The 27,467-nt window shown below is 45.3% G+C and overlaps 1 protein-coding gene across 1 annotated transcript in view; it reads right to left on the bottom strand.

The window, feature by feature from the left end:
* Positions 1-27,243, bottom strand: part of LOC142571085 (uncharacterized) — a 39,886-nt gene extending 12,643 nt beyond the window's left edge. The window contains exons 1-2 of the mRNA XM_075679377.1: positions 27,144-27,243; positions 17,217-17,275 (exon numbers count right to left, since the gene is read on the bottom strand). Coding sequence (XP_075535492.1) covers positions 17,217-17,275; positions 27,144-27,183 — 99 coding nt within the window. The 5' untranslated portion in view covers positions 27,184-27,243. The remainder of the gene's footprint in view (positions 1-17,216; positions 17,276-27,143) is intronic.
* Positions 27,244-27,467: the final 224 nt, after the last annotated feature.

Below are 27,467 nucleotides of genomic sequence, written 5' to 3'. Positions count from 1 at the left end.
GTCCCACTGCTCTGGCCAGTTGTCTAGGAAAAGTAATGGACAGGATGGTGCTGACACGTCTAGAGTGGTATCTAGAACACTACGATATATACCCTGACGCTATGGCAGGCTTCCGACGCTGACGCTCTTTAGTAGACAACGTCATAGATCTTGTCTCGTCAGTTCAACACGAAAAAAGCCTAAGGGGAATGTCAGCCGCGATGTTCTTGGACGTTAAAGGCGCTTATGACAACGTAACACACCGAGCCATCCTGGACGCCTTGGGCGATGTCGGCTTAGGTGGACTTCTGTTTCGCTGGATATCCAGCTGCTTGACGGGCAGGTCATTCTTTGTGCAAACAGAGGATGGTGCAATCAGAGGATGGTGGTACACAACACGTACAAGTGGAGTACCACAAGGCGGAGACTTGAGCCCCACTCTATTTAACCTCGTGCTCATCGAGCTGATTCACACCCTTCCACAATCCGTCCATGTGTCGATATATGCGGACGATATATGCATTTGGTCATTAGGAGCGACGCGTCCACAGGTGCGCGCCAGACTGCTAAAAGCGCCTCACTAACATCCAGCTATCTTGGAGCACGAGGTTTGGAGGTGTCCTCCCAGAAGTGCTGTATGGTCGCTTTCACACGCAAAGCAATGAGACAATACGTTGTTAGAATTAATGGACAGCCAATTGCCTGCGAGAAGACGCACCGTTTTCTAGGAGTGATAATAGATCGAGACCTCTCCTGGAGTCCTCACGTCTCTTACCTAAAAAGGAAACTAGTGATGATAATAGACGTGCTCAGATTTCTTGCTGGAAATTCGTGGGGTGCGTCTATGAGTGCAATGCTCCAGCTCTATACCGCACTGTTCCTGGGTCTCCTACGCTACAGCTTACCTGTACTAGGTGGGACCGATAAGACCAACCTCCGAGCCCTCCAGTCTGTACAAGCTCAAGCTCTGCGAATTTGTCTTGGCCTTCCCAGGTGTGCATCAACGGCAGCAACAATAGCCATCGCGCATGACCACCCCATCAATACGTATATTCATGTCGACTCCTTGGGGATGCACAGCAAGCACTTCGCCCGACTTACATCGCATCATCTCGCCTCCCTTCCTGCCGCTCGACCTCATTTGGCGTTTAGCAAGAATTATTGCCGCCAACCATGGAAGCTTACCGTCAAGCTTCACACCTGCAGCTCGACCATCTCTACCGCTGTGGTGCGTGCATCCACTGCAGGCCCTTCTTGTTATTCCCGACATCAAAAAGCAAACGGAGATGTAATCTTTCGCTCTCAAACAAACCGTTCTTTCATTCCTACATGAAAAACACAACGAACGCACCCACGTTTACACGGACGGTTCTGTCTCCTCTAAAAGTTCACCTGGAGCAGTGGTACTTCCCGCTCAATCTGTCACTATGAAATCAAGACGTCTCACGTTACATCATCGACGGCTGCAGAACTCGCAGCCATCCGTGCTGCTCTGGAGTTTATTGGTCCGAAATCACCAGATTGATGGTCCATCTTTCGTGATTCAAAGGCAGCTCTCCAGTGTCTGCTGTCCCCTTTCAACCACGGACCAAATGTGTAATTAATCGCAGACATCCGACTACTCCACCATTACGCAATCGACAAGGGACACAACATCATCTACCAGTGGATACCGGGTCACTGCGGAATTTCGGGAAATGACAGTGTGGATGACGCTGCCCGGTCGGCCCATGATGGTGCCCAGATTGTTCCCATACCGCTGTCAAGATCAGATGCAGCCACAAGTCTTCGCTCCCTCGCACGCGAGTTTACTCTAACTCTGTGGAACACCAGTGAATTCACGAACACACGTCTTCACAGATTGGATCCAAGTGTACAACTCCGCCTTCCACCAGGGTTGCCACGAGCTGAAGCAACACTTCTGTGCCACCTATGGCGCAGCGTGGCATTCACGAACTCCTATTTCTTCCGCATTGAAATGGCCGACAGCCCTGCTTGTGACACATGCAGCTGCGAAGAGACGATCGCGCACGTCCTCTGTGACTGTCCACGTTACAATGTGCAAAGTGCTTGTGACCGCACTCAAAAAACTGGATAATCGCCCCTTCACAGAAGAGAAAGTTCTAGGGCACTGGTCCAGACGGGTTTCGGCACTTAAGGCCTTAAGGGCTTTGCTGAAGCTCTTAAGGGCATCTGAATTGTGCGACCGCCTTTGACTATTGCAGCGCGTAACATCGCGTTAGTGTGTGCATTTTTCTTGTTTTTTTCCTCTCTTCCTTCTCCTTTTATTCCCCTTACCCCTTTTGCCAGCACAGGGTAACCAGCCGGTATTGACCCTGGCTAACCTCCCTGTCATTTCTTCCCTTTCGTCTCTCTCTCTCTCTAGTTATCTATTTTGTATGCGCACGCCTATATTGAGATAAACTGACTGCACACGTACATAACGAAGACACAAAGAGCAACGCCTCAGATGTGCCTCAGTAACAGCAGAGCGCCTTATCTGGACTTGCTTTACACGTTCAGCGAGATGCCAAGCACTCTTGGAAGCATGCCCAGCGTTGTCGATTTCACAGTGTAACTTGGGATGCTCGAAATGGTATATCATCGGTGCTACATACACTTATACTGTGAGCAATGTTTTTTCCCAAATAGTTCTAGTAAAGGGAGCCTGGGGTCTGGCCTCGTGTCATTCAGTCCAGGTCAGTGTGTGGGATACGTCAACCGACGCAGGCTATATGCCATGGGGCGCGATGCGCCACTCCGGCTCTGCCTAACTTATTCTGTTCTAAACTTCACGTGGTCGAGCACCTGTTACACCTTTGCCTCTGTGCATTTCAGAGAATGGTGCTGTGCCGGTATGCAGGATGAGTTCCCGATCGTTTCAACGTTTCTTTGTGAATACAATAACTCGCCTTCGAATATTCCACTTATGAGGTGACCCGACGGGATAAATTTCAGGCCGTCGTCTTTCCGGCACTTTTCTGGTTGTGTTCTGGACAACATGGAAAGAGAGAAATGTTGTTCTTCATTCCAGATACCAATGACCCAGTCAGGTTTCTGTTGTGTTGTGATTCGTTATGTAGTGGTTGGTGGCGCGCCCGAAGGTTCAAAATTGAACTCCAGATCTCTTAGGAGTGCTCTGGACATAGGAGTGGGGCTGTACACCTTCGGCTCTGCAAAGTGTTCTGCGCCATGTCCGGTTTCTACCTTCGCACAACTGCCGCTGAATATAAGTAAATCAAATCTCGTTATTCTCTAATTGCAAAACAGTCTGCGGCGTCCCATCGCTCCCGACAAGAAAGAACAAAGGCACAGACAGTAGGTAGACAGTTTCGCCTCCGAGGCAGCTGACTATCTGGGCTTGAGCAAGCAGCAAGCAGGCAAGGCAAAAATACAAAATCTATGGGCACTTTGCTGAGCTAAACTGCGATAGGCGAAACCCTATCTATGACTGCCTCAGTTGCTGTTGTCTGAACTGTCCTGCGAACGGACGCCGCGGTGGCTGCGAACATGGGATGTAAGCTCAGTGCGCGCGCTCTTCGTAGACATCCGACTGACTCGGTTATTCTTTTTATTTCTTTTTTATTTGTTTTAATTTTTAATTTTAGTTTTTTTGTTTCTGTTTAAATTTTTGTTTATTTTTTTAGTTTTTTTTCGCATGTGCCGCCGGTGGCATCCGAACTCATTGCGCTCTTCAGAGACACCCATTGTTCCCCTCAGGCCAACTCACAACTTTGATTGATCACCCATTGTTCACCCATTGCCACACATGAAGAGCTGTGACAGCTGTCACGGGCTGGGATTGATCACTGCTTTCCTGCGTCCACCACGGACTGTGCACGGACGCTCATGAGCCACTAAAGGCTTACACCATAAAAAACATTTGGCGTTCTCGTATTCGAACACATCATGTCACACTTGCATCGCGTGCTCCGAGTGGCATGTAGCTCGGGCTGCATTCTAGTCGCTAGCAGTGTTAGCAGTGTAAGACAACCAAAGCCAAGGCGCCTATAAGTTTGCAGGGCCGAGTCAGACCGCCTGTAATGCCTCCATCGGCTGTATCTAGCCGTCAGAATCATTTGGAAATCTTGACTGGTGAACCCCAGCAATTTTGTTATGTTAAACTCTTACATTGCATGCACAAAGTATTTGCGCGTTCTACCTCGCTGTGACGAAAGCAACCCGTACACTTTAGGTTTTACTTTGCACTTTCTGTAATCCCTTGTAAAAATGAGTTTAGGCTGTCATAGAAAGCCTATAGACTTTTTATGACGACCTTGGCTTTCTATAGATTTGGTCTTATTGATACAGTCTATAGACAAAAGTACATAAGGTTTCCACTTCTTTTTGTCTACTAACATTTTATAGACGATCTATAGAAAGAAGTCGATAAGATGTTTCTTTCTTTCTGTCTATGTCCCCTCTATAGGCTGTCTATAGACGACAGTCAATACAGTCTCGATTTACTTTTGTCCAGTAATTGTGTATAGACTGTCTATATACGACCGTCCATAAGGTTCTATCTCTTCTTGTGTATACTCACATTCTAGAGATGGTCTATAGAGAGAAGACGATAACATGTTTGTTTCTTTTTCTCTATGCCCCGCTATAGACTGTCTACAGACGAAAGTCAATACCGTCACTACTTACTTTTGTCCATCGTTTCTCTACACACTCTCTATAGACGAATGTCCATAAGGTTTCTATTTCTTTTTATGTATACTCACATGCTATAGACGGTATATAGAAAAAGGTCGATAAGTTGTTTGTTTCTTTTTGTCCATCTCCCCTCTGTAGACTGCCTATAGACGAAAGTCAAAACAATCTCTATTTACTTTTGTTCATTCTTAGTCTATAGACTGTCATAGACGAGAGCCGATATAAAGATACTAGTTTTTGTCTACTCGAATTATATGGACGGTTTATAGAAAAAAGTCGATAGAGTGTTTTGTCTACTTCCCCTCTATAAGCTACCTGTAGGCGAAAGTCGATATAGCTTCTATTTCTTTGTCCATTCTTTGTGTATAGACTTTCTATAGACGAGAGTCGATAAAGTTTCTATTTCTTTTTCTTTACTACCGGTTCATAGGTTGTCTACAGAGAAAAGTTAATATTGTTTATATTTCTTTTTTTCTACTTCCATTATATAGCCGGTCTATAAAAAAAGTCGATATGATACTTGTTTCTTTTTGCTTGTTTTTCTATAGATTACCTGCAGACAAAATTCTATACAGTCTGCATTTGTACTTATTGAATCTTTGTCTATAGACTGTCTATAGATTTTTGTCTACTCCCATTATAGATTGTCTATTAAGAAAAGTTGCTAAAGTGCGCATTTTTAATTCATTCCTAGTCTACGTAATTCTTCACACACACGCAAATGCACACATTCACGTACACCCCCCTCCACACACACACACACACACACACACACACACACATATATATATATATATATATATATATATATATATATATATATATATATATATATATATATATATATATATATATATTGCTGCGCGACAGGCTGCTCGAGGCACATTGCGTACAATCGCGGATCGCGGGCTTCTTGACGCTCGGAAAAACACTTCTATGGAGCACGTGTTAAGCAAAAGCAAGCTGTATCGGAAGTTTCTCATGTTGCTCTAGAATTTTATCATTGAGCATTTTCATCTAGCTATAATAATTCAGAAATTAATTAACACTAATTATGTTATCAGGCGCAATGCAAAAAAAAATAGTCTTAGCATCTCCAAGCGACGGCAAACAACATCACCTTGGTTCTCTCCAGCTACGTAGCATTTGCATATTTTAAGTCTGGCTCAAATTAAGTGCAACATCCCGTATACGTCTTTGCAATTTGAATTACACTCCTTGGTTTCCTATATCACCACCGGTAAAGGCCATAGCGCGGGACGTCGCCGAAGGTCATGTTAACTTGTGCAAACAGCGCGTATACCGATTGTGGTAAGGCGTGAGATGAAGTAGAAAACAGCCGATGCCAGGCACGTACCCAGGGGAGGGGGGGCAGGGGGGGCCCAGGCCCCCCCCCCCCGAAATCAAGTGGCATACCTCCCCCCTCCCCACCCACGCCACCACTCCTCACATATTCCTAAAGTGCCTCCAGATCGATGTTGAGACTTGACAGCTGTTCATCGGTCAGCATTATGCTGCCTTTTTCACTCCTTTTAGATGGCGGTAGTTATCGGCACCTCTTTTAATGTGAAGGACAGTTTTCTCATAGATTCCGCACCCGCGCGATTAACTCGAGAGGCGTTCAGTTGTCACCATCTATTCAACCGTCACGCGCATAGCTGTTGCGTTTCTTAGTTCAACCTTCTTTGTTTAGGCTGATCCTGGGACCAGGAGAGGGATGCGGCTGTTACTCAGCTGGTCTGTACTCTCATGGAACGAGTTGCGGCCGGAGAAACGCCAATTGCGTTTAACTTTTCCTTTGCTTCAGTGTTTTCTTGAGTTACGGCTCGCCGCGACGCTGGCAGATGCCCGGAACCATGTACACGTGATATGGGTTAGATAAGGTGGGAAATAAAATAATGTGAAAGAGCGTCCATCATGAAACCCTGCAATAACCCTTAAACCCATAAGCAAGATGGCTGTCGCCCGCTACCTCGTCTGTTTTTCCCTCATTGTATAGCACTTTTCGTGCAAAATTGGCAACTGGAAACAAAAATTGCAAGGAGTTGAGAAATTACGCGATCTACTAAAGGAGAGAGCCAAGGCAACAACCAAACTGCAAGCAAAAGCGAATAATAAAAAGTTAACCGTTGTTTATGAGACTATTTATGGATCAACACCTTTTATTGAAAAAAGGAAGTAGAGAAAACGCCGCCGCAAGTAGAGAACAATTACTTGTTTTGAATGACGCTTCTATACAGTTATCGGTCGAACCGGCTCACATAGCCACTTCTCTGCTGTGCTTATGTGGATGTTTTTCTAACCTTTCGCGGTGAGCGCAGTACGTCTAGAATTGCAGAGTCCTGCGCTCTACGCGGTTGTATGGGACTGGCGGCCGCACAGCGTTACGCAATTCGCGGAACTGTCAAAACTGATAAACAAGGCGAAAATAACTGACATTTGAAGCTATAACATGAGAAACACTGAAGAAGCCGTAAACAATTAACGCAGCCTGAAATCAGTAAAAAAGAAACCTGGCATAGGACAAACCATGCTGTATGCACTAAAACATAAAAAGGGGAATATCATCAGCAATCTCGAAGATATAGTAAAAGCAGCGGAAAAATTCTAAGCTGACCTGTATACAGTACCCAGAGGAGTCACGATACCTCACTTAGAAACAGTAATGAACAGGATACAGAAACTCCTATAACTAGCGATGAGGTCAGAAGGGCCCTGCAAGACATGAAACGATGAAGAGCGGGAGGAGAAGGTGGAATAACAGTCGATTTAATCAAAGATGGAGGAGACATAATGCTTGCAAAACTAGCGGCTCTTTATACGAAGCGTCTATCGACTGCAAGGGTCCCAGAAAACCGGAAGAATGCAGTCATTATACTAATCCACAAAAAAGGAGACGTTAAAGAATTCAAAAATTATAGGACCATTAGCTTGCTCCCAGTATTATATAAAATATCTACCAAAATAATCTCCAATACAATAAGGGCAACACTGGATTTTGTCAACCAAGGGAACAGGCTGGCTTCAGGAAGAGATACTTTACAATGGATCACATCCATGTCATCAATCAGGTTATCGCGAAATCTGCAGAGTACAATAAGCCTCTCTATGTGGCTTATATGGATTACGAAAATGCATTTGATGCAGTAGAGATACTAGCAGTCATAGAGGCACTGCGTAATCAAGGAGTACAGAACACTTACGTAAAAAGCTTGGAAAATATTGCTACATGCGTGTGGTATTTGTTTGTTTGTTTGAACGAGGCGCGTGGGCGCCATCACTCCAGAAAAGAGGAGGAAGAACGAACTGGGCTCGCGCTGTGAATCTAACCGGTCAGCGCTGCAACAATTGTTGTAAATATAATCTGCAAATAGTTTCTCGTCTTACTGACTCGTCCTTCGCGTAAGAATATCTACAGAGGTTCTACAGCTACCTTAATTCTACACAAGAAAAGCAGGGAGATACCTATACAGAACGGGGTCAGACAGGGAGACACAATTTTTCCAAAGCTATTCACTGCGTGCTTAGAAGAATTCAAGCTATTAAACTGGGAAGGCTTAGGAGTAAAGATCGACGGCAAATATCTCAGCAACCTTCGGTTTGCCGATAAGATTGTTCTATTCAACAACAATGCAGACGAGCTACAACAAATGATTGGAGACGTTAACAGTGAGAGTGTAAGAGTGTGGTTTAATATTAATATGCAGAAGGTGAAGATAATGATAAATAGCCGGGCAAAGCACCTAAGCACCCTAGAAACAAACATTATCATTGCAACAGATGCCTCACAGTGTGAGGAAAAAGCTGGCATTGGAATATTTTGTCCTGCGCTCGACTGGTCTTTTTCTTAGATTGCCTGATTTTGTGCCTATTTTTCTGGCCGAGTTGTTAGCAGTAATACTAGCTTTGCGTAAATTAGACCAAATGATTACAACGGCTGCTATTCTTACTGACTCCCTTTCTGTATGCTCTTGCCTTACCGCTACTAATGAGTCACCCATGCTGAAACTCTTCCACTTACTAGTCCCTGCCCATGTGCAATGTATTCATTTGATTTGGGTGCCTGGATATAAAGGTTTGTTTTTTTAATGAAACTGCCGATTCACTGGCACATGCATGACTAGCCGGCCCTGTTCTTCCTATTCTACCAGTTGACAGCACAGATGACGGCGGCAAGATTTCGGATGAGGTCAATTAGATCAGCCTTATCAAACCCACATTTGACAGCTTCTCCAGAGTATAAACACCTGGCATTTCCCTGGCATAGCGAATCTTGTTACACAAAGTTGCTTGAGGTCTGCCTCACCAAATTACGCTGCCGCAATCCCTCCCTAAATATCTATTTATACAGGTCGGGTTTGGTTCCCTCTCCCCTTTGTTCTTTTTATGAGGAGGAGGAGACGATACAGCACTTTCTTCTATCTTGCCGCCGCTTTGCTGCGTTAAGAAAAAGATTGTTGGAGATACCTTTTCGAAGAATTGGCCTGGACTTGACAGAACCTGCAATTCTTTCGTTCGGGGCGTCCACTTTGGGATTCAGCCACAGGGATGCATGCTTCGCTGTCCAAACATTCCTTACAGAATCTAAACGAAGGCCCTGTTAAATTGTATTTTTTTATTACTTTTAAATTAATTATTCCTCATTCAACAGCAACTTCCTGATTTTATTTTAGCTGGTAATTCAACCCTATTGAATGCTATTCCCATATATATTAGGAAATTTATGCTCTATATTATTTTGGAATAATCCACCCATTTCTTGGCCAATCCCCCATCGTGGGTATGAGCCACTCGTACCACAGGCTACAAAAACAATAACAAAGGAACAAGAGATCAGTATCGCCAGTCGGGCACTAGAGACTGTGAAGGAGCACGTTTACCTAGGTCAATTAATCACAGGCAACCCTGATCATGAGAAGGAAATTCACAGAAGAATAAAAATAGGTTGGATCGCATACGGCAGACATTGCCAGCTCCTGACTGGAAGCTTACCATTATTATTGAAAAGTAAGGTGTGCAATCAGTGCATTTTGCCAGTGCTGACATATGGGGCAGAGACTTGAGAGCAAGTTAAGGACCGCGGAAAGAGCGATCGAACGAAGATTGCTAGGCATAACGTTAAGAGAGAGAAAGAGAGGTTTGGATCAGAGAGCGAACGGGTATAGACGATATTCTAATTGACATCAAGAGGAAAAAATGTAGCTGGGCATGTCATGTAATGCGCCGATTAGATAATCGTTGGACCACTAATTAGGGTTACAGAATGGTTACTAAGAGAAGGAAAACGCAATCGAGGACGACAAAAGACTAGACGGAGCGATGAAATTAGGAAATTAGGGCGCTAGTTGGAATCGGTTGGCGCAGGACAGGGGTAATTGGAGATCGCATCGCAGGGAAAGGCCTTCGTCCTGCAGTGGACATAAAACAGGATGATGATGATGATGATGATGATGATGATGATGGTGGTGGTGGTGGTGGTGGTGGTGCCCCCCCCCCCCGAAAAAAAATCCTGGGTACGATCCTGGCCGACACTGTTAAATTCTTATTGCTTGAGGCTTACTTGCCATCTATAGATTGACTACAGACAAAAGTCGTTAATCTCCCCCCCCCTCCCGGCCTAACCCGTGTGCGCTGTAACTAAGCGGTGGATAATACGGAGCTGCGTTTGATATAAGCCACTGAAGTTGTATACTGCTGAGAATGCTGTAGACCCTATTTGTAGACTTTATTATACACATCGTGTATACCTCCACGTTTGTTGACCACATGATATGATCTACGTAGTCGCTCTCGGCAATCCCAAGACAGTTTTCACAGTTGTCATAGCATGACTTCTGCGGCAGTAGAATAAACAAAGGAAAACGCGATCCAATCGTGATAATAGTTGTTATGAACGCCAACTTTAGCTACAAGTGGATTCCAAACCGGCATCAAGCTGACAGCATTGATACTCGTAATGTTTGTAGATGACAACGCAGACTTTGTGAGTGTGCGATGAACCGATGTCGCGCATGTGGTGGGCGCGTTGTGTGTCATCCGATCCTTAGTTACCTATCACAGAGTCTTCATATCTCGGCTGCATCACTAACATCGGGTGGTTTTTTGTTGACTAATATTCTGCCCTATAAACTCATCCAAGTTTCTCATTCACTTAAGATATGTGCCGAATCCTCTGAGCCCACCCGGTATTTGGCAGGCGGTATGTTGCGCGGCCACGCATATAAGTACGTCATTGCTGTACTGCATGGGCTCTTTAAGTTAAGGCGCTCGAGCTCGCTCTAGCCAGCAGAGTGCGCTCTTTTAGGCTTAACGGCTAAAAAGCGACTTCCGGTGCGTGATTACGGAGCGCGCTCTACCAACACCCTCTAGACTAGGCTCTACGCGCCCCACCCTAGAAACGGTGCGCGAGAGCACGCGCCTGCTACGGCTTCCAGAAAGATGACGTGTTTCCTACTCTTTCCAATGATGCAAGTCCGTTCTCCTTGCCCACTCGTTCCTCGCGCAGCCGGGCCGGCGGGCGTCTGAGGTCCCAGCCCAGATCGGGAACGTGTTGGCGCGCTTTGAGCTTGGCGAGCTTTGCGCGAACGTTGAGCTTGCATCGCATACGTAAGCCGCTGCTGCAGCCTCCGTCGCCGCACGTCAAGTTCTTTTACCTCTTCATCGTCTAACAAGAAGTGCAGGAGTACGGCCGGCGGGGACATTTTCGAAAAGCGCGCGAAGTGCGATAGTGGATGCGGAAGCAACGTAAGATTCGCCAGACGGCGCGTTCGTGCACCCGAAAACAGTCGGCGAAAATCGCTGTTAAGCTCCGAAGGCGTCGCACTCGAGCGCACTCGAGCGTGCTTCCTTGGAGTTCGGAGCGCGCTACCTTAACGCGCCCATTGCTTTGACCTATCATCGGAACAGAAAATTTGCTCTATCATATGTACGGGTATCACTTTTGGCGGTACGCTGGAAGATTTGCTACAAATGCACTGTAGATGCACTACAAATGCTCATCCTCGCTGGCGGTAATGCAAGCGCCTGAAGGGCCCTGTAACGGCTTTTACAAACAGCATATTCATCCATGTGTGCGTTTCAGTTTCATACGATAGCACACATATGTAATACAAGTTGCCAGGGAATTTCCTTCATCCATAAAAAAAAATCGAAAAGGAAAGCAGCCCGTACCACGCGCATGGCGCGTATAGAGAGAGAAAGAAACAAAAAAAGGAAAAAGCGCTCGGTCTTTTCGGAGCGCGCACGCCCTCGGTGCCCGGAGCTCCTGCGCATGCGTAATAGCGGTGTGCCAACTGTAGGCCTCAATTTGAATTCCCAACGAGTGCACCAGGCACGTAAACGCTTATAGTGTGTGGTGCATGTCTGAACCTTTGTGTCTGCGTATGCGAATCTTCTTTGTGGCATCACACATAAACTACACTGAATGGTAAGTTTTAGCAAAGACGTTTTCCGTCAATAGCTCATGATTAGGTAAGCGCATATCGTAGCGCGAACCGGCTGCATGTAGCGCAGGCAACTTGGGCATAGTATTGGTTTGTCGTTTTGATGATTTCATAACGCGCTCTTGTTCACGCTTTTACTATACGGAAGGTTTTACGGCAAGCGATCGCTCACCCTTGTTGACTTTAGCGTCATAGTTGATGTGCGTATAAAAGAAAAATACACAATGATTTACCTTGATACTGAGCTGCCACTAAGCCGATTGTGTGTGTTGAGCAGCTAATGTGGTAGATCTCATTTCATGGCGCTCGATCCGGCCGCGATGAATGCTGCGCTGCATGTGTAGTGAAATTCTCGTCACACGCTTTACGTATATATCTCGAAATTGTGTTAGCATGAAGAAGTTTCATGCAGAGACGTATAGTTGAATAAATGCTAGCGTACTCGGATGAAATGCCGTGTTTGCGGGGCATGCATCAGCAGTGTGTGCGCTGCCGTTTTCGTATAGCTTAAAAGTAGCAGTATTTTTAAGGTTCCTGGCAACCAATATAAATAATTTTGGGAAGTTACCGCAAGCAAAACACGAGATTTTAAGAAATCTCTAGATTCACCCAATCTAAATATGTGCAACCCTAAAAGCTTTTGGAGCATGAAACCTGCGATAAGCTCAGTCACTCGTAGCTTAGCTGAAAAAGTTAGAGAACAATAAATTAGGCGCTCGGGGAAGCACCTTTATACGCTTCAAACTGAAGGCATTGCGATTGACGATAGTTGGAAGATTTCTTTTTTTTTTTCGGTCTCTCTTATAAACAGCTTAGCAGCAGAAGTTATCTTTCGGGCTATTTGAAAAGCGTTACGCGCCTTGCGATGCTTCGGCATTATGTAGTATACGTGCTGTTAATAACTAGGCAGCTGCTGACGCACATTCGCATTGTGCCAATCGTGCATGGTATAAAGCCTTTGTCGTGCGTAATAAGTGTTCCGGTTTTCATTACTGTTGCATTTAGTGCGGTTGTCTTGTACATTCGCTGTACAAAAGAAAACAGGAGCCAGATTATCAAATGGATGGTCTTTTCTTAGCAAATAACGCACAGATTTTTCAAATAATTGAGTGTACATTTCACTTGTTCTACCGTTATCAACACAACACACCTAAGATATCGTAACATGTTTTAGCTGATAAGTATCCTTATCAATTCATGTGTACTGAAAGTGTGGCAAAGTTATTACTTGAAGTATGAAAAAAGATACATTGCAGACTGTTCTAAGCGGAAATGAATTGCAATTCTTAACATGATTGTTCTAAACTGCAGTCACTATTCAGAGCATGTTCGTTGGGTATGGGTATATTGCATTAACACCCGAAAAATGTGCACAGTCCAGCCGGGTATCTTTCTTTCAGCCATTACTATTTTTAGGAATCGTTCGGTATTCTCGCATTTCATCTATTTCATCTATAAGTACAATTTGTGACACATGAACCTGTCTTGAAACGAGATGTACCATTGCTGGCACCGGCAACCATTACGGTTGTCTAACTGTTCATCATACTTTAGTTTTCATTAATTTATCATTTCTCTATTTCATTTATTAAGCACAAGTATTTTGCCCTATGTTGTCATTGGTGTCAGTGTTTGTTGGCTTCTTATGATATGATTAAAAAAATTCGGGCCCCTCGGTTAACCCCCTTTCTTCTTGTTCATTATACTGCAACATAACGAAACATCATAATGGTATTGATTCATATTGCTATGTAGTTTTTGGTCAGAGGTAAACCAAGTTAACTAGAGACATAAGTGATGAGAACAAATTTTATATAAAACTACTATTGTTGCATTTGCTTTACGTGTGTGTCTCTGTGTCCTTGTCTTCCGTGCTGTGCTCGTGTGGCCATCAATATCGAACTTGCCCAAGCCCTTCTAAGTTTTGTTAAACAAAGGATTCAATTCAGTTGAATCTAATACTGCATGTCAAGTGACTAACGTATGATTCGTTTTATCTAAATATCATGGAGTGGCAGTACTTGGCAAGCATTAAACCATAATATTTTTTTTATTGCGCTTAAGATGAGGATGTCATAGATTGCCAGGGAATTTTCAAGAAAAGAGCCAGTGAAGGCTTGGAAAGAGATCGGGGAATATTAAAAGGTCCGCGTTGGTATGGTGTCTTGTTATATGTCATACAAAGTTTCCAGGGAACGTCTCTATAAAATATAGTTTCTAAACTTTTCACCGCAGAAGAAGTTGAGACAAATTGGTCCCATTTATTAAAAAAAATGAAAGTCAAGCCATACTGACATGGCATTCCTTGATTATTCTTTTGCGTTAACAAAAAGTCCTGAACCTCGAAACCTTATAAAATTTACTCACGTTTGAGAGCAAGCACCTGAAATACTTTAGTGTGATATCATTCATTTGAACTATAGTTTCAGTTTTGTTTCCTAGGAGGTGCATATCTGTCGTGCCTCGACACAAAGCACTGGCGTGGTGTTTCCAGTGCTCATGTCGTATACTTAACTTGCAAACGTGTTAGTGTGCCCAAGAGGCCTCATTATCTGTAAGAAACTAAGTGACCATATGAATAAAATCAATCCATCTGCCTTCTGTTGAAGTTATGGACAATGACCCATTCATTTAGGAGTATGAGGAAGACATTTAAATGTGTATTAAGAAAAATTATTTGCAATTTCTGGCATGATAGTGTGAATGCTCCAGTAACTCTTCTGAGCGTATCCCTCTGCGCGGGCATATTTAATTACCAGCCAAAAAATGCACAGACAGTCCAACTCAGTAACCTTCTTTCAGCAATTGATATAGAAAATCATTTGGGATAATTGCAATGAGATGTCATATATGAACTTGACTTAAAAGCAACATACTGTTGCTGCAGCACCACAGCAGTTGGGACTGTTTTATTCTTCATCATGCCATAGAATGAAACATTGCATAATAGTACTGATTTGTATTCACAAGCAGCTATTACTGATACTTAGACGGCATTGAGTATTGACCTAAATGGTTTCAGTAAATATATGAAGCTGCTTAATGAACATACAAAGACTACACAATTGTTAATTTTGCCTCACATTGTTGCATCTACTTATTTGCAGCATATTTGGAACATATGACACGAAGGTCAAGGCCGGCCGGGCGGCCTTGCTTGCCAAGGGGCAGTGATCTGTAAATAGACTCTTTCGATGATAGCGTAGGACCTGTATTTCTAGAAAACTAATATATCGCGCAATAAAAAGTGGTAATTCAATGCCGGTGCACTTCTTTTCCTTTTTGCATTGCATGATTCAGCACTAGTGAAATTGCTTCCATTTTTTTTCTGTTTATGCAACGTATGAGACTGCATCTTGTTCAGGAGCATTATTAAGCTACCGAAATAAATGCGTAAGTACAAATGAGAAGCAACACGGGAACATATATATATACATTCAAAAATGTTTTGCCGCCATATGTACAGAGAAATGTAAACTAACTTGTCGATAGCAGATGTCGTTCAACCGGATTCATTGCGTGCAGTTGTAATATTTCTTAAATGTGCTCGTGCACAAATACTCATGCAGTCTTGCGTAAAGATTCACGGCTACATGCATTCGAGATTTTTCGACTGCTTTCGTCCGCATGCATGATTTTCTATGTACAGTTCCCTGGGCATGCTGGATGCAATACACATTTATAGACATTTCCAGTAGACTGCTTATTAACAACCCCAGGAGCGATTGCTTATATATAATCGAAACGTATTCGGCAAAATGTGTTGTTTATACAGGGTGTCGATCCCGCCCATTTTAGCCAATTTCGGCAATGATAATGCAAGATTTAAAAAGAATACGGTGCAAGATATACTGTTGTAATAAGACCTACAGCTCAGATCTCGGACGGATGAACACCATAAGTCTTAAACTCGGATCTTACTGCACCGTCTCTTTTTACATTATTCTTCGTTGAACAGCTTCACTGAATTTGTTACCTCGGACACCGTGTATTGACAACAATCGACAGTGCCAGATCTCTGACGGATGGACACCACAAGTCTTAAAATCCGATCTTACTGCACCGTCCTTTTTGCATTATTCTTCGTTGAACAGCTCCACTGAAATTATGGTATCTCGGACACCCTGTATTGACAATAATCAACAGTGTAAGGCTAAAGTCTATGAATTAGCTATAAAGTGATCTGAAGGAATTGTCTACAGACAGTATATGGACTTATAACCTTACACTTTTTGTAAACTAGTCTAAAAATATTTGAGTCAATAGAAATTCTATAAGCTGTCTATAGATTAATGAAAATTCATGTTTGTAGACAAATGTCTGCAGAATGTCTATAGAGAAAAGTGTATACGAATATACAGCTCTACTTTTATAGAGTGAAGAGTATAGAATAGACAGTCTATAGACATTTCTTTTTAGATATCTTGTAGACTTCAGTTTGCAAAGTTGAAGCTTATATTGCTCTATTTTTGTAGACTGAAGTCTATGGAATGTCTACATATAGTCTATAGTTATTCCATAGACTTCAGTCTACAAAAGTAGAGCTGTATATTCTTATACATTTTTCTCTATAGACATTCTGCAGGCATTTGTCTACAAACATGAATTTTCATTAGTCTACAGACAGTCTATGGAGTGCCTGACAAATCAGACATTTTATAGAGAAGTCTATGAAAAGTGTACAGCCAAAATTCTATAGGCTAGTCTAAGGATATGTCTACAGGCTTTCTATGAAATTTTTTGTTAGGGATGAGACGTTGTGTTTGCCAGGAAAAATGAATTCAAGCGAAACGAGATGGAAATGGTTGTGAGACATCATACGGGTAGATAGCGGATGATATCACCCATTGAAACATGTCGACGCCATAGTCAGTTACTCATAACTAATTTCAATTATATATGATGAAGTTAACAAAATAAACGCTGTTCCAGCTCTCGCCAGCCTATGTCGCCCTTACTCTTAGTTGTAGTGGGCGACACTCCTGTACTTTATCACTCTGGTAACATCTTAATGCTCGCGAGTCAGTAGTTGGATAAGGTAGAGAACCTTTAATTTGGTAAAAATTCGGCATTTTTTTTTGCGCCAGCCTGCTTTCACAACGTGCTAAGTCCGGTAAGTGTCGTATTTTTGCTTACGGGATTTCTTCCGGGCCCAGGACATTCTCCATTCTTCTTCAAAAACTCTGTGCCCAGGACTATAAAAGGAAGAAACAAAAGCAGGTAGCATTTCGTGAAGGGCTTGCGTAGGTGTTTACGCGCGTTCTTCAGTGTCACAGTGCAAACTTCGATATACCCACTCTATTCACCGGCAAAAAATGCGATAACATTAAATGCAAGAAAATGGGGGTGGGGAAGGGGGGACGGACGTTTGTTGCCCTAGAGAAGAACAGGGGTGGTTAATATTCTGAGCTCTCTGAGCGACCACACTTCAGCGTTCTTTGTAGAGTACGGTTATCTTCTTGGGTGTCCACAGGATCGTCTGAAGCTTTATATTAACGCACGTGCCTATTTTCATTTACCGATTACCGTAAATTACCAGTTAATAAGTGTTAATAGTTATCGCTGCAGGCCTTTCTGTATGGCAAGTTTCTCAAACTTTATTGCTGGTTCTATCTGTTTTCTACGTTTTTACGGAGCCTTGTTTAATCAGACTGCATGCTCGACGCGAATAGCAATGTACATTCAAGAATTTACACAATTAGGTTGAAAGGTTTGAATGAGTCACGTATATATAGCGAACGCTTTTCACCCGCAGAATCAGATTTTCGACGATTGCCGATAGCGCTTGTCGTTTTGCGCCTAAGTTATTCGGGACAGCAGTTCGCTTAATAAAGAGCTATCTTTGTGGCTTCCAGTTTTTGCAACTGAATGGTTCGTGGCGCTCACTGCAACATGGCAATATCCTCCATGTTGCAGCTATACATGTATAAGTGCTTGTGATAGAATTCCAAAGTACGATTTTGTTCAAGCATTTAGGAAGGCAGCTTTAGCTGGCTGGGATACGTGCCACCATGGTCTCGAAACCATTATTCTTTGTCTGGATTTTTTTTTTGCTGTCATCACAGTTGAGGCGGAGTACTAGGTTTAGATATAGGCACTCTTGCTTTTGCGGACACGAGGGAAAGAATTGCGCGATAAACAGGCGCATGAGCCAAAATATACAGACTTCAAGTAAAGCAGTCACATAGACCAACCCCGAACCGACGGAGGAACAGTGGCTTACTTGTTTACGTTGTGGTGCCGGGCACCGCGAGAACGAGACTGTCGTCCGAACAACCGAATGTGAACCGACTACGTCGTCAGCGCGACGTCATTCTCTCCCTTTGTGATCGCTGCCGCATGCGAAGCCTTACAAGAAGCGAATCCGACGCCTACCAACTTCCAAGTGCTCTTAGGCTAACTCGATGACAGACCGCTGCCTTGTTGAAATTAATGCCAAAATCAAATCTCTTGTGACCAACGATAACGATTATGCAGCTGAATTCAGCGAGCTGCTTCATTACCACGAGAAGATCCACCACTCCATCAGCCAGGTTCTACGCCAGCGTCTACTCCAGCGAGCACAGCAACAGGGCGAGACTGTCCCCAGTTATATCGTGGACGTCTTGGATCTTTGCAGCTATGTTAATCCTATGATGGTGGAGGACGAGAAGATCAACCATATCCTGAAGGGTATTGAGAACGACGCATTTCAAATGCTGCTGGCCAAGAGCCCAGCCAGCGTCGCCGTACTCTTCAACCTGTGTCAGAGCTTCGACGAATTGCGCCGCCAAAGTAATATCGCCCGCCAAAACACCCCACAGGCTGACTCGGTCTCGGCCATTGCACTTGCCGCTGGCCATACCGATCCTTGTGCTCTCGTCTTTCAGCTCAAGGATTTCATTCTCGAGGAAGTGGCCTGCCACCTGTCGCTGCTCCTTCCTACGCAGGAGGCTGCCCCAAAACTGTCTCCGGCCATGCAACAAGCCATCTCTGCCCAAATATCTGACGCACTTGCCCCTGTTCGCCCGCCAGCTCCTGTGACGGCACCGCTCTCCTATGTTGACTACCCGCCGCTATTCGCATCTCCGACGGCACCGCTCTCTTGTACCGACTTCCCGTCCCGGATCACACCTCCGCCGCTCAACTATGCTGCCGCTGTCGCACGGCCACCCCCACCACCATATTTCGTCCCACTACCAAGGCACCGGGTTCCCCCTGGTCCCTTTCCACGACAGTCACCCCAGCTTCTTCGTCGAGCTGACGCGTGGCGCACGCCAGACAACAGGGCCCATTTGCTTTGGCTGTGGCATTGCTGGTGACGTTGCGCGCTTTTGTCGTCGTAACATGTACTTGAACCGTGACGCCTTCAACCAGATTACCTACGCGCCACAACCTGCCGCCGAGATACGCTACCACGATGCTGCTGAGTCGCCGCTGAGGCCCTTCAATCGCTGACCGGCGTTCAGACAGTCGCCGTTCTTCTCCACGTCTACGGTCGTTGTCACTTATGCGTCGTCGGCCACCTACTGCCGAAGGAAACTGACTATCGCCATTCAGGAGGCAAGAACTGCAAACGCATCGAACTTTCTAAGGTCTCAATTTTCACCACAGAATGTCATTGATGTCCATGTCGAGGGAGCATCCGCCCAGGGCTTACCGATACCGGGGCCGCCGTTTCCGTCATCCATGAAAATATTTGTCGCAAGCTGAAAAAAGGCACGACTTCTCCATCTGGCATGGTACTCTGCGCTGCTAGTGCACAACGGATTCATCCTACAGCTGTGTGCACAGCCTGTGTAATAATCCAAGATGTCTAGTGCATCATCGAGTTTTTTGTGTCCCCATCCTGTTCTCACGATCTTATCCCAGGGTGGGACTTCCTGTCACGTCATAGTGCCATCATAGATTGTTGTCGCGCGCAAGTGGCCCTTTTGCTGCTATCTGACTCGCCATCGGTCGGCGCCGACCTCAGTGTTCGCAAAGTATTCGTTGATGATGATACTGATATGCCTCCGAAGACGTCGCTGCTTGTCACCTTGTCGTGTACTGCCGTGCCAGACTCAACTGTGCTGTTTACGCCATCTGTCATGCTTGCTCACAGCAAGGACTTATTTCTGCCGTTCGCCATCCTCAATGTTAGGTCTGAATCCGCTTTGATCCCCATCTGTAATCCGCACCGGTATCCAGTGACCATACTGTGCGGTGAGACCTTAGGATTCGTGCAAGCTGTCACGTGTATTGAAAGACTTCTTTGTGTTGCCTGGATGACATAGTTATTTTCTCACAGGATTTTCCGACCCATCGCACCCGTCTGCATGATATGCTGACCTGTCTCACGTCAGCTGGCCTCCAGCTGAACTTCAAAAAGTGTCGTTTTGCTGCCCGAAAATTAACTGTCTTGGGTCACGTTGTCTAGAAAGACGGCATCCTTCCTGATCCGGACAAGTTTCGCGCAGTCGCCGAGTTTCCGAAGCACACATCTATCAAGGCGCTGCGCAGTTTCATAGGCCTGTGCTCTTATTTTCGGCGCTTCGTGCGGAACTTCGCCTTCATTATTGCACTCTTGACGAAGCTGCTTACCGCAGGCAAAGGCATTCCGCGTGTCATCGCTATGCGGTGGAGCCTTTGGCAAGTTACGCGAGTTGTTGACTTCACGGCCGATTCTTCGCCATTACGACCCAACTGCGGCGACAGAGATTCACATCGACGCCACTGGTATCGGCCTTGGGGCGGTCTTGGCCCAACGGAAAGCCACGACTGAAGAATACGTCGTGGCTTATCCCAGCAGTACCCTTAAAAAAAGCTGAACTTAATTACACCGTTAAAGAGAAGGAATGCTTAGCCATCATTTGGGCATTGGGCAGGTTTCGTCCTTATCTCTACGGCTGTCCTTTCAGCATCATCACTGACCATCCCGCCCTTTGTTGGCTCTCCTCCTTGAAAGACCGTCAGGCCGCCTCGGCCGTTCTGCGCTTCGCCTGCAGGAATATGGCATTCGTGTCGTATACCACTCTGGTCAAAAGCATTCCGACGCAGACGCGCTCTCGCGCTCGCCGATTACACCTGATGTGGCTTCTATTTCCGTTCCTTCTCCGACCTCAGGCGCGTCACTACTGACCACTATTGACACGCCCTCCGAGAAACGCAAATACCTATCGCTTGCCCTGCTGCTCGACTATCTTGTCGCTCCATCGGTCGTTCCTTCAACGAGGACGCTACGCCGTCAAGCAGCCCACTTTACTGTGCGAGACAACACCCTTTACCGCCGCAACTATATGCCTGACTGTTGGAAATAGCTTCTGGCTATCCGTCGTCATATGCGCTCTAATATGTGCGCGTACTTCCATGCTGACCCTCAAAGCGCCTACGCCGGCGTCCTAAAAACCTTCACAAGCCTGCGTCAACGATGTTACTGGCGTGGAATGTATCGGTTTGTGCAGCAGTACGTTCGATCATGCACCGCCTGACAACAAAGCAAAACTCCCCCACGGCGCCCTACTGGCCCACTCCAGCCGCTACCGTGCCCTGCTTGACCGTTCGACCGCGTAGGAATCGGCCTCTATGACTCGCTCCGATACAGTGGATGTGGAAACCACTGGATTATTGTTGTCGTCGATCACCTGACGCGCTACGTTAGACCGCGGCTCTTCCAGCCGCGACCACGCGAAACGTTGCGATGTTCATTCTTCGCAACTTCGTCCTTCGCCACGGTGCTCTTCGAGAACTACTCACCGATAGGGGTCGTGTCTTCTTATCAGAAGCAATATAATCCCTCCTTTGTAAGTGCAAGATCATGTGCCGGAAGTCCCCCGCGTATCACCACCAAATTAACGGTCTCACGGAGCGCTTCAATCGAACACTGGGCGATGTGTCGATGTACGTCTTGCCCGACCACACCAATTGAAACACTCCCGTTCGTTACTTTCGCTTATAACACCGCGGAACAAGCGACCACTGGTTTTTCATCTTCCTTTCTCTTGTATGGGTGCGAGCCTTCGTATCCTCTGGATACTGTCCTGTCTTACCGACCTGGCGCTTCCGAGTGCACAACTATTTCAGAAGTCGCCCGATACGCTGAAGATTGCCGCCAGCTGGCTCCTTCGTTGACCAGCGAAGATAAGGGGCGTCAGAAGGCAAGAGGCGACAGTCATCAGGCCATGCCCGCCTTCCCTGCTGGTTCCCTTGTTGAGGCGGTTCCTCTGTGGATACCGCCTCACATGCCAGGCTTTTCTACTAAACTACTTGCGCGGTACCACGGTCCTTATCGGATCATCGACGCCTCCTTTCCTGCGAACTACATGGTTGAGCCCGGCACACCATCGCCGCACTTTCGTTTTCGAGGTCGCAAGACAGTGCATGTTAGCCGGCTGAAGCCTTATTTCGACCCCCTCATATTCCCTGCTCCGTGAGTCACCAGGATGGCGTCGTTTAACGCCCAGGGCCAATGCTGTGATGCGGATGCGCCTCGTGTTTCCGATTGCAGCTCGGAGACGACAACGACGGCCTGTGCTGTGATTTGCAAAAGAGCTCGGTCTGTTCGTAGCCGCTAGGCTGCTGTCGATCTTCTGCTTCTCAGCTTTAATTAAACACCATTACACAATATGTTTTTATTCAAATCTCCTGACGTGAAATTTGTGTACCCTCCAACTTAAGCATCGGGTGGTGACCCGCAGGGTTGTCTGAAGAGACCAATCAAACGCTCTCCTCACTTTTGAATAGAAATTATTATTGTAATAGAAAAGTTTAGAATAGCTTTGCGTTATAGTGCCTCAATTCTGCAAAGAGCTCCCTACGATTAGTCAAAAACTTCTTTCGACCACGCCCTCTTCGCCTGTGTGTCAAGTGACGTTACGAAAACCGTGGTAGCTCCTCATTTTATATTAAGTGTACGAACTGATTATGCATGATTAGACCGAACAAGACAAAAATAAATATTTCTCATTCAACGCTTTTTCGCCATTAGCCCACAGCTATTGGCCAAAAACGTTATGGCTGCACCCACTTCACCTGCCTGTCACGTGACGTCACAAAAACACGAAAACTCATCGCGTCAAATTGATGCGTAGGCGTTCAAGGAGAAATAATATGCCGAACGAAACTGAATTTCTTTTTCTGAATAGCCGCAGGCTGCCCAGTTCCGTGTGTAATGAAAGATGCCTGCGGCCGATCGCTCCGGCACTGGCTACTCGCACCTTCCGGATAGCCTGGGTTTATCTGCGTATAATAAAACTTCATGCGTGGATGTGTAAAGCTTTCGGGCACTTTCGGCGCGTTTACAACCTCGCTGAGCAACTCTTCCTTGCTGAAAATCCGTTTTAGCGGCATTTTTACCGTCCGCTGCACGGCACTGCGATTTTCGACCAGCCACCGCAAGCTAAATAAGGGAAAGCGGACCAATCGTAGACTCAGGCACCACCTACTTGATCCGGTTATCTATTTTCATTGCGCTGGCTCGGCCACAATGAAACAGTCGCCACATGAGCGTGCTCGTCGCCTCATGGCACCCAATTTTAAACGAAAAACTCCACAATGTAGGCAATATTATATCTTTAGAAGCCAAAGAAAAGTGACCTATAAACTAAGAGGGCGTTTCATTGGTCTGTTGAGGCAACGCTGCCGGTCACCGCCCGATGCTTGCATCGGCGGTTACGCAAATTTGGCGCCAGGAGATTGGATTAAAAACACATTGTAATAGTTTTACGTTATAGCGCCCCTGCTTCTCTCACCACCGCCACCGCTGCTTAGAGACCAACGATCAGCGACCTAGCAGTTTTCGAGACAGCAGCCCCGAATTCAACTTACCAACAGCGTCGAGCTCTTCTAAAGAATTTGTCTTGACGACGGAAAGTACTCCAGCTGCCACAACAGATGCCACAGGGATGACTATGTTACCCTATAAAAGTGCTACTTCTCCACCAAGAGGATGACAACCATGACCCGGTCGTACGTGAAAGCGCCGTTTCGAACCAAAGGGCTCGCATTTATCGGCCGACTGCGCCATTTCTTGACGACTACACCAGCAAGTTCACCACCGCCAGAGATGCACAACCACTGCACGTTTCATGATTTCAGTCAAAGTCGACCGAAAGTGTGAAACGGCTCCGGTACTGCTGTGAGTTACCGCGTGCCACCACGCTGTGCTCAAAGTGTACGTCTGCGTTAGGCCTGCATCGACGATCATGGACGACTGATGTTCATGAAGAGGACCAAAAAAATGACGGCTCCTTCATCCGCCTACGCGCCGTCACCTGAGGTCAGGGCGTGTATTCCTGCGCAATGGGTCGCCAGCAGCAACCGCCGTCAGGCTGTTGCCTGACGGCGGTTGCTGGGAAAAAGGGATTTCAGACATTTTTAATCCCTCAAAACTAGGAAAAATATGTCCTAGGCCCTTAATATCAATATAGGTTCTAACGGTGGGATAGTAAGTTATATGCACGATTCAACTGCCCCTAATTTGCGTGGATTCGTCTATTTTGTGCTTGTACATCAAATTGGCGCGACATAAACGTAAGTACAAAATAGGCATAATGTTTGAAAATGCGGCCTGATTACAAAACGCAGATATTTCTCCCAGGTTACCTCTGAATAACACAATGCGGATTGCGTCTACCTGCCTCACACGCTTCTTATTTGGGAATTATTTGTCTAGGAATACTTATAGCAGCTGCGCAATCGCTCCACATCCCATAGTGTATTACCTACCCTTTTTTTTACACCTTGGCTATCCAATGCACCAATGGACCCACGCATCTGTACTAAATTTAACGCCAGTACCTTAAGCTATTAAGGCTTATACTATACGTATACTATACTATACTATACTACTTATCCTATATACCGCAGAGACGTCTAATTTATCAGGATGATGACAGCGTCCACTGTGGAATAGCACTTTTAAGGCCAGTCTGTTATCTAGATTGATAACACTTAAGCGCTTTCTTATTGAAATTGAGACAGCGAGTATTATGAGGAGCATTGAAAACTGGCTTATAGGTTGTCGGGATCGCCAAAATACGGCACTGCGGTAGCGTTGAGTAGAACGCCAGCCCCCACTATGATACTGCCGCTATAGAGTCAGACTTTCCAAGCGTTGTTGAACCTATGCCCCAGCTAGCCTGCCCGACGATACGAAGACCGGCGGCTGAAAGCAACCCACGCGTGAGTGGTTGTAGACGCCGTGGCGAGCGTGCGTGCATGGCGCATCTGCCCCGCTGGGGACAAGGCTAAGATGAGGACCGCTATTGGTATCACGGGAAAGTGCGCTGCATGCGTTCACTAGTTTCTGCGGTTTAATTTTTTTCTTAAAGAGATATAACAGAGCATTGTTTCTTTCATTGCAACGCAACCTGCCGCCCGCGCTTCTGATCTTAGATAAAGCGCCCTTTATTCCTTACAAAGAAGTGTAGCAGTTTCAAGCTCTGTATTTCTATTCTTTACAATCCACCTTCTTTTACATTATTATGATGATGATGTTTCATACCTCCGGTACACGTGAAAGCTTGACGCATTGTGTTTAAAGAGTCGCAAGCTTTCAAGGTATAATTTCCTTTATGGTATTTTAACAGATTGGTTTATGTACCTCCCCGCTTTGCCTTTAGACCACTCTTGCGGTGCCCTTCTAAATTCAACCGTGAGCGCGAGCAATACTTGCTATTTGTCCTTGAAGCTGTACATAATCGTGTTTAGTGGTTGTTTGGTTATACTTCCGTATAGAATTCCTGTGAGGCGCTTACTATATCATCGAAAATGCTTAGGACATTCCCCAACTTGTTTTGGAGCACCCATTTATTCCGGCCAAATACATGTCGTTATCGTCGCCTATTTTATGCTTGCCTTTATTCTTGCTACTTTATCTATAATTGCAGACCTATCATTTCGAATTTCCAATATATCCTTTTTGCTGATCGGTTTTGACAGTTGAGCCAAATTGATCAAATCTCGAAGATTAGCATTTTCACGCCGCGAAGGCCATCCGGTACGGGCTGCTTAAAGTGCGGCCTTACAGTTTTGCCGCCGAGACCCAGAAGTTCACCGCTGAGACCCCTGTATCCTACAAAGCCCATGTATAAGCATAATTACTTGATTATAATTAAACTTTAGAGGATCAAAGTCATGTGATCGCATCCAATAAGAAAGTTACCGAGCGTTCTAGTACGTGACCAAACAACCGTTAGTTGTTCGCATGCACTTTTTATAAAAAAGCCTGCGAAGTGGGAAACATGCACGTGAATTCCCGTGTGTGCGCGGTAATTGCAGTCCCAGTTCTTGCCTTTATTTCAATTGTCTTCATAAAATCTGTAGGCACTATACAATGGTATGTCATTATTAGAATCAAGATATGTTGGAGCTACGTCGCGAAACCATGAAGTACAAAAACGGTAAATAAAATGAATATTTAGCTTTAACCCACATCCATATCATGAAATCTCTCGCGTATGCTAGATAAATATAAAACACAGTTCCAGATAATTTCTTGTTTCATAAAAAGCTCCTGATTACATTATACTGAGAAATTATTTGAACATTCCTGAAATATAATACCGGCTTACCGCTTGCTTAAGTGATAACAACCACGAAAAGTGTTTTTACAGTGCTAGGTGCTAGATGCGTATGCTAGATAAATATAAAACACAGTTCCCGATAATTTCTTTTTTCATAAAAAGCTCCTGATTACATTATACTGAGAAATTATTTGAACATTCCTGAAATATGCCGGCTTACCGCTTGCTTAAATGATAACAACCACGAAAAGTGTTTTTACAGTGCTAGGTGCTCCCGCTCGTATGATTTACACAGAGCCGCCAGCTAATGCCTCAATAAACAAACCAATTTCCCTTTCAGTGCAACAAAATTAGCTGCAGACAGCATTGCACAATCTACCGCACGTGTAAGCATTCTGGAAGTATTGCGTAGAGTTTCGTCAAACGGACGTCACAGTGTATGTCATACATGGCCACCGCATCACACCTCTCTAAGCGCAGTAAAGATGCGCCTGTCGTCGCATTGCACCTAGCATATCAAAGCAACATATATTCGACCACTTTCGGCAGAATCGAATATACTCGTTTAATATTTGCTCACCACCAGGGACGAAGAGGGCACAAACCACAGGGAGAAGCATGACTTCGAAGACTTGCGTTACCCTACTGCCATGTGAGTTTTTTAAGGCCGCTTTATATGCCTGTAAAACGGTTGCGACCGCTGATGCATACTTATGAATCTGCCATTGTAATCCTAATAAATCTAAATGCTGCCGTCGACGAATGACGCCCGCGAAGGTCGGATTCAATCGCATTGCCGTCATTAAAGTTGGCGCCAGTAAGCCTTGGAACATTCCTAAAGTATAATAACCTTGCATGGTTTTTGGCCTTCACCACTTGTTCACTGCAGTCGTGGAAAACTGCG

Source organism: Dermacentor variabilis, chromosome 2 (genome assembly GCF_050947875.1).
Source record: "Dermacentor variabilis isolate Ectoservices chromosome 2, ASM5094787v1, whole genome shotgun sequence".
In the NCBI taxonomy this organism is placed as follows: domain Eukaryota; kingdom Metazoa; phylum Arthropoda; class Arachnida; order Ixodida; family Ixodidae; genus Dermacentor; species Dermacentor variabilis.
This window is presented reverse-complemented; position numbering and strand designations above follow the sequence as displayed.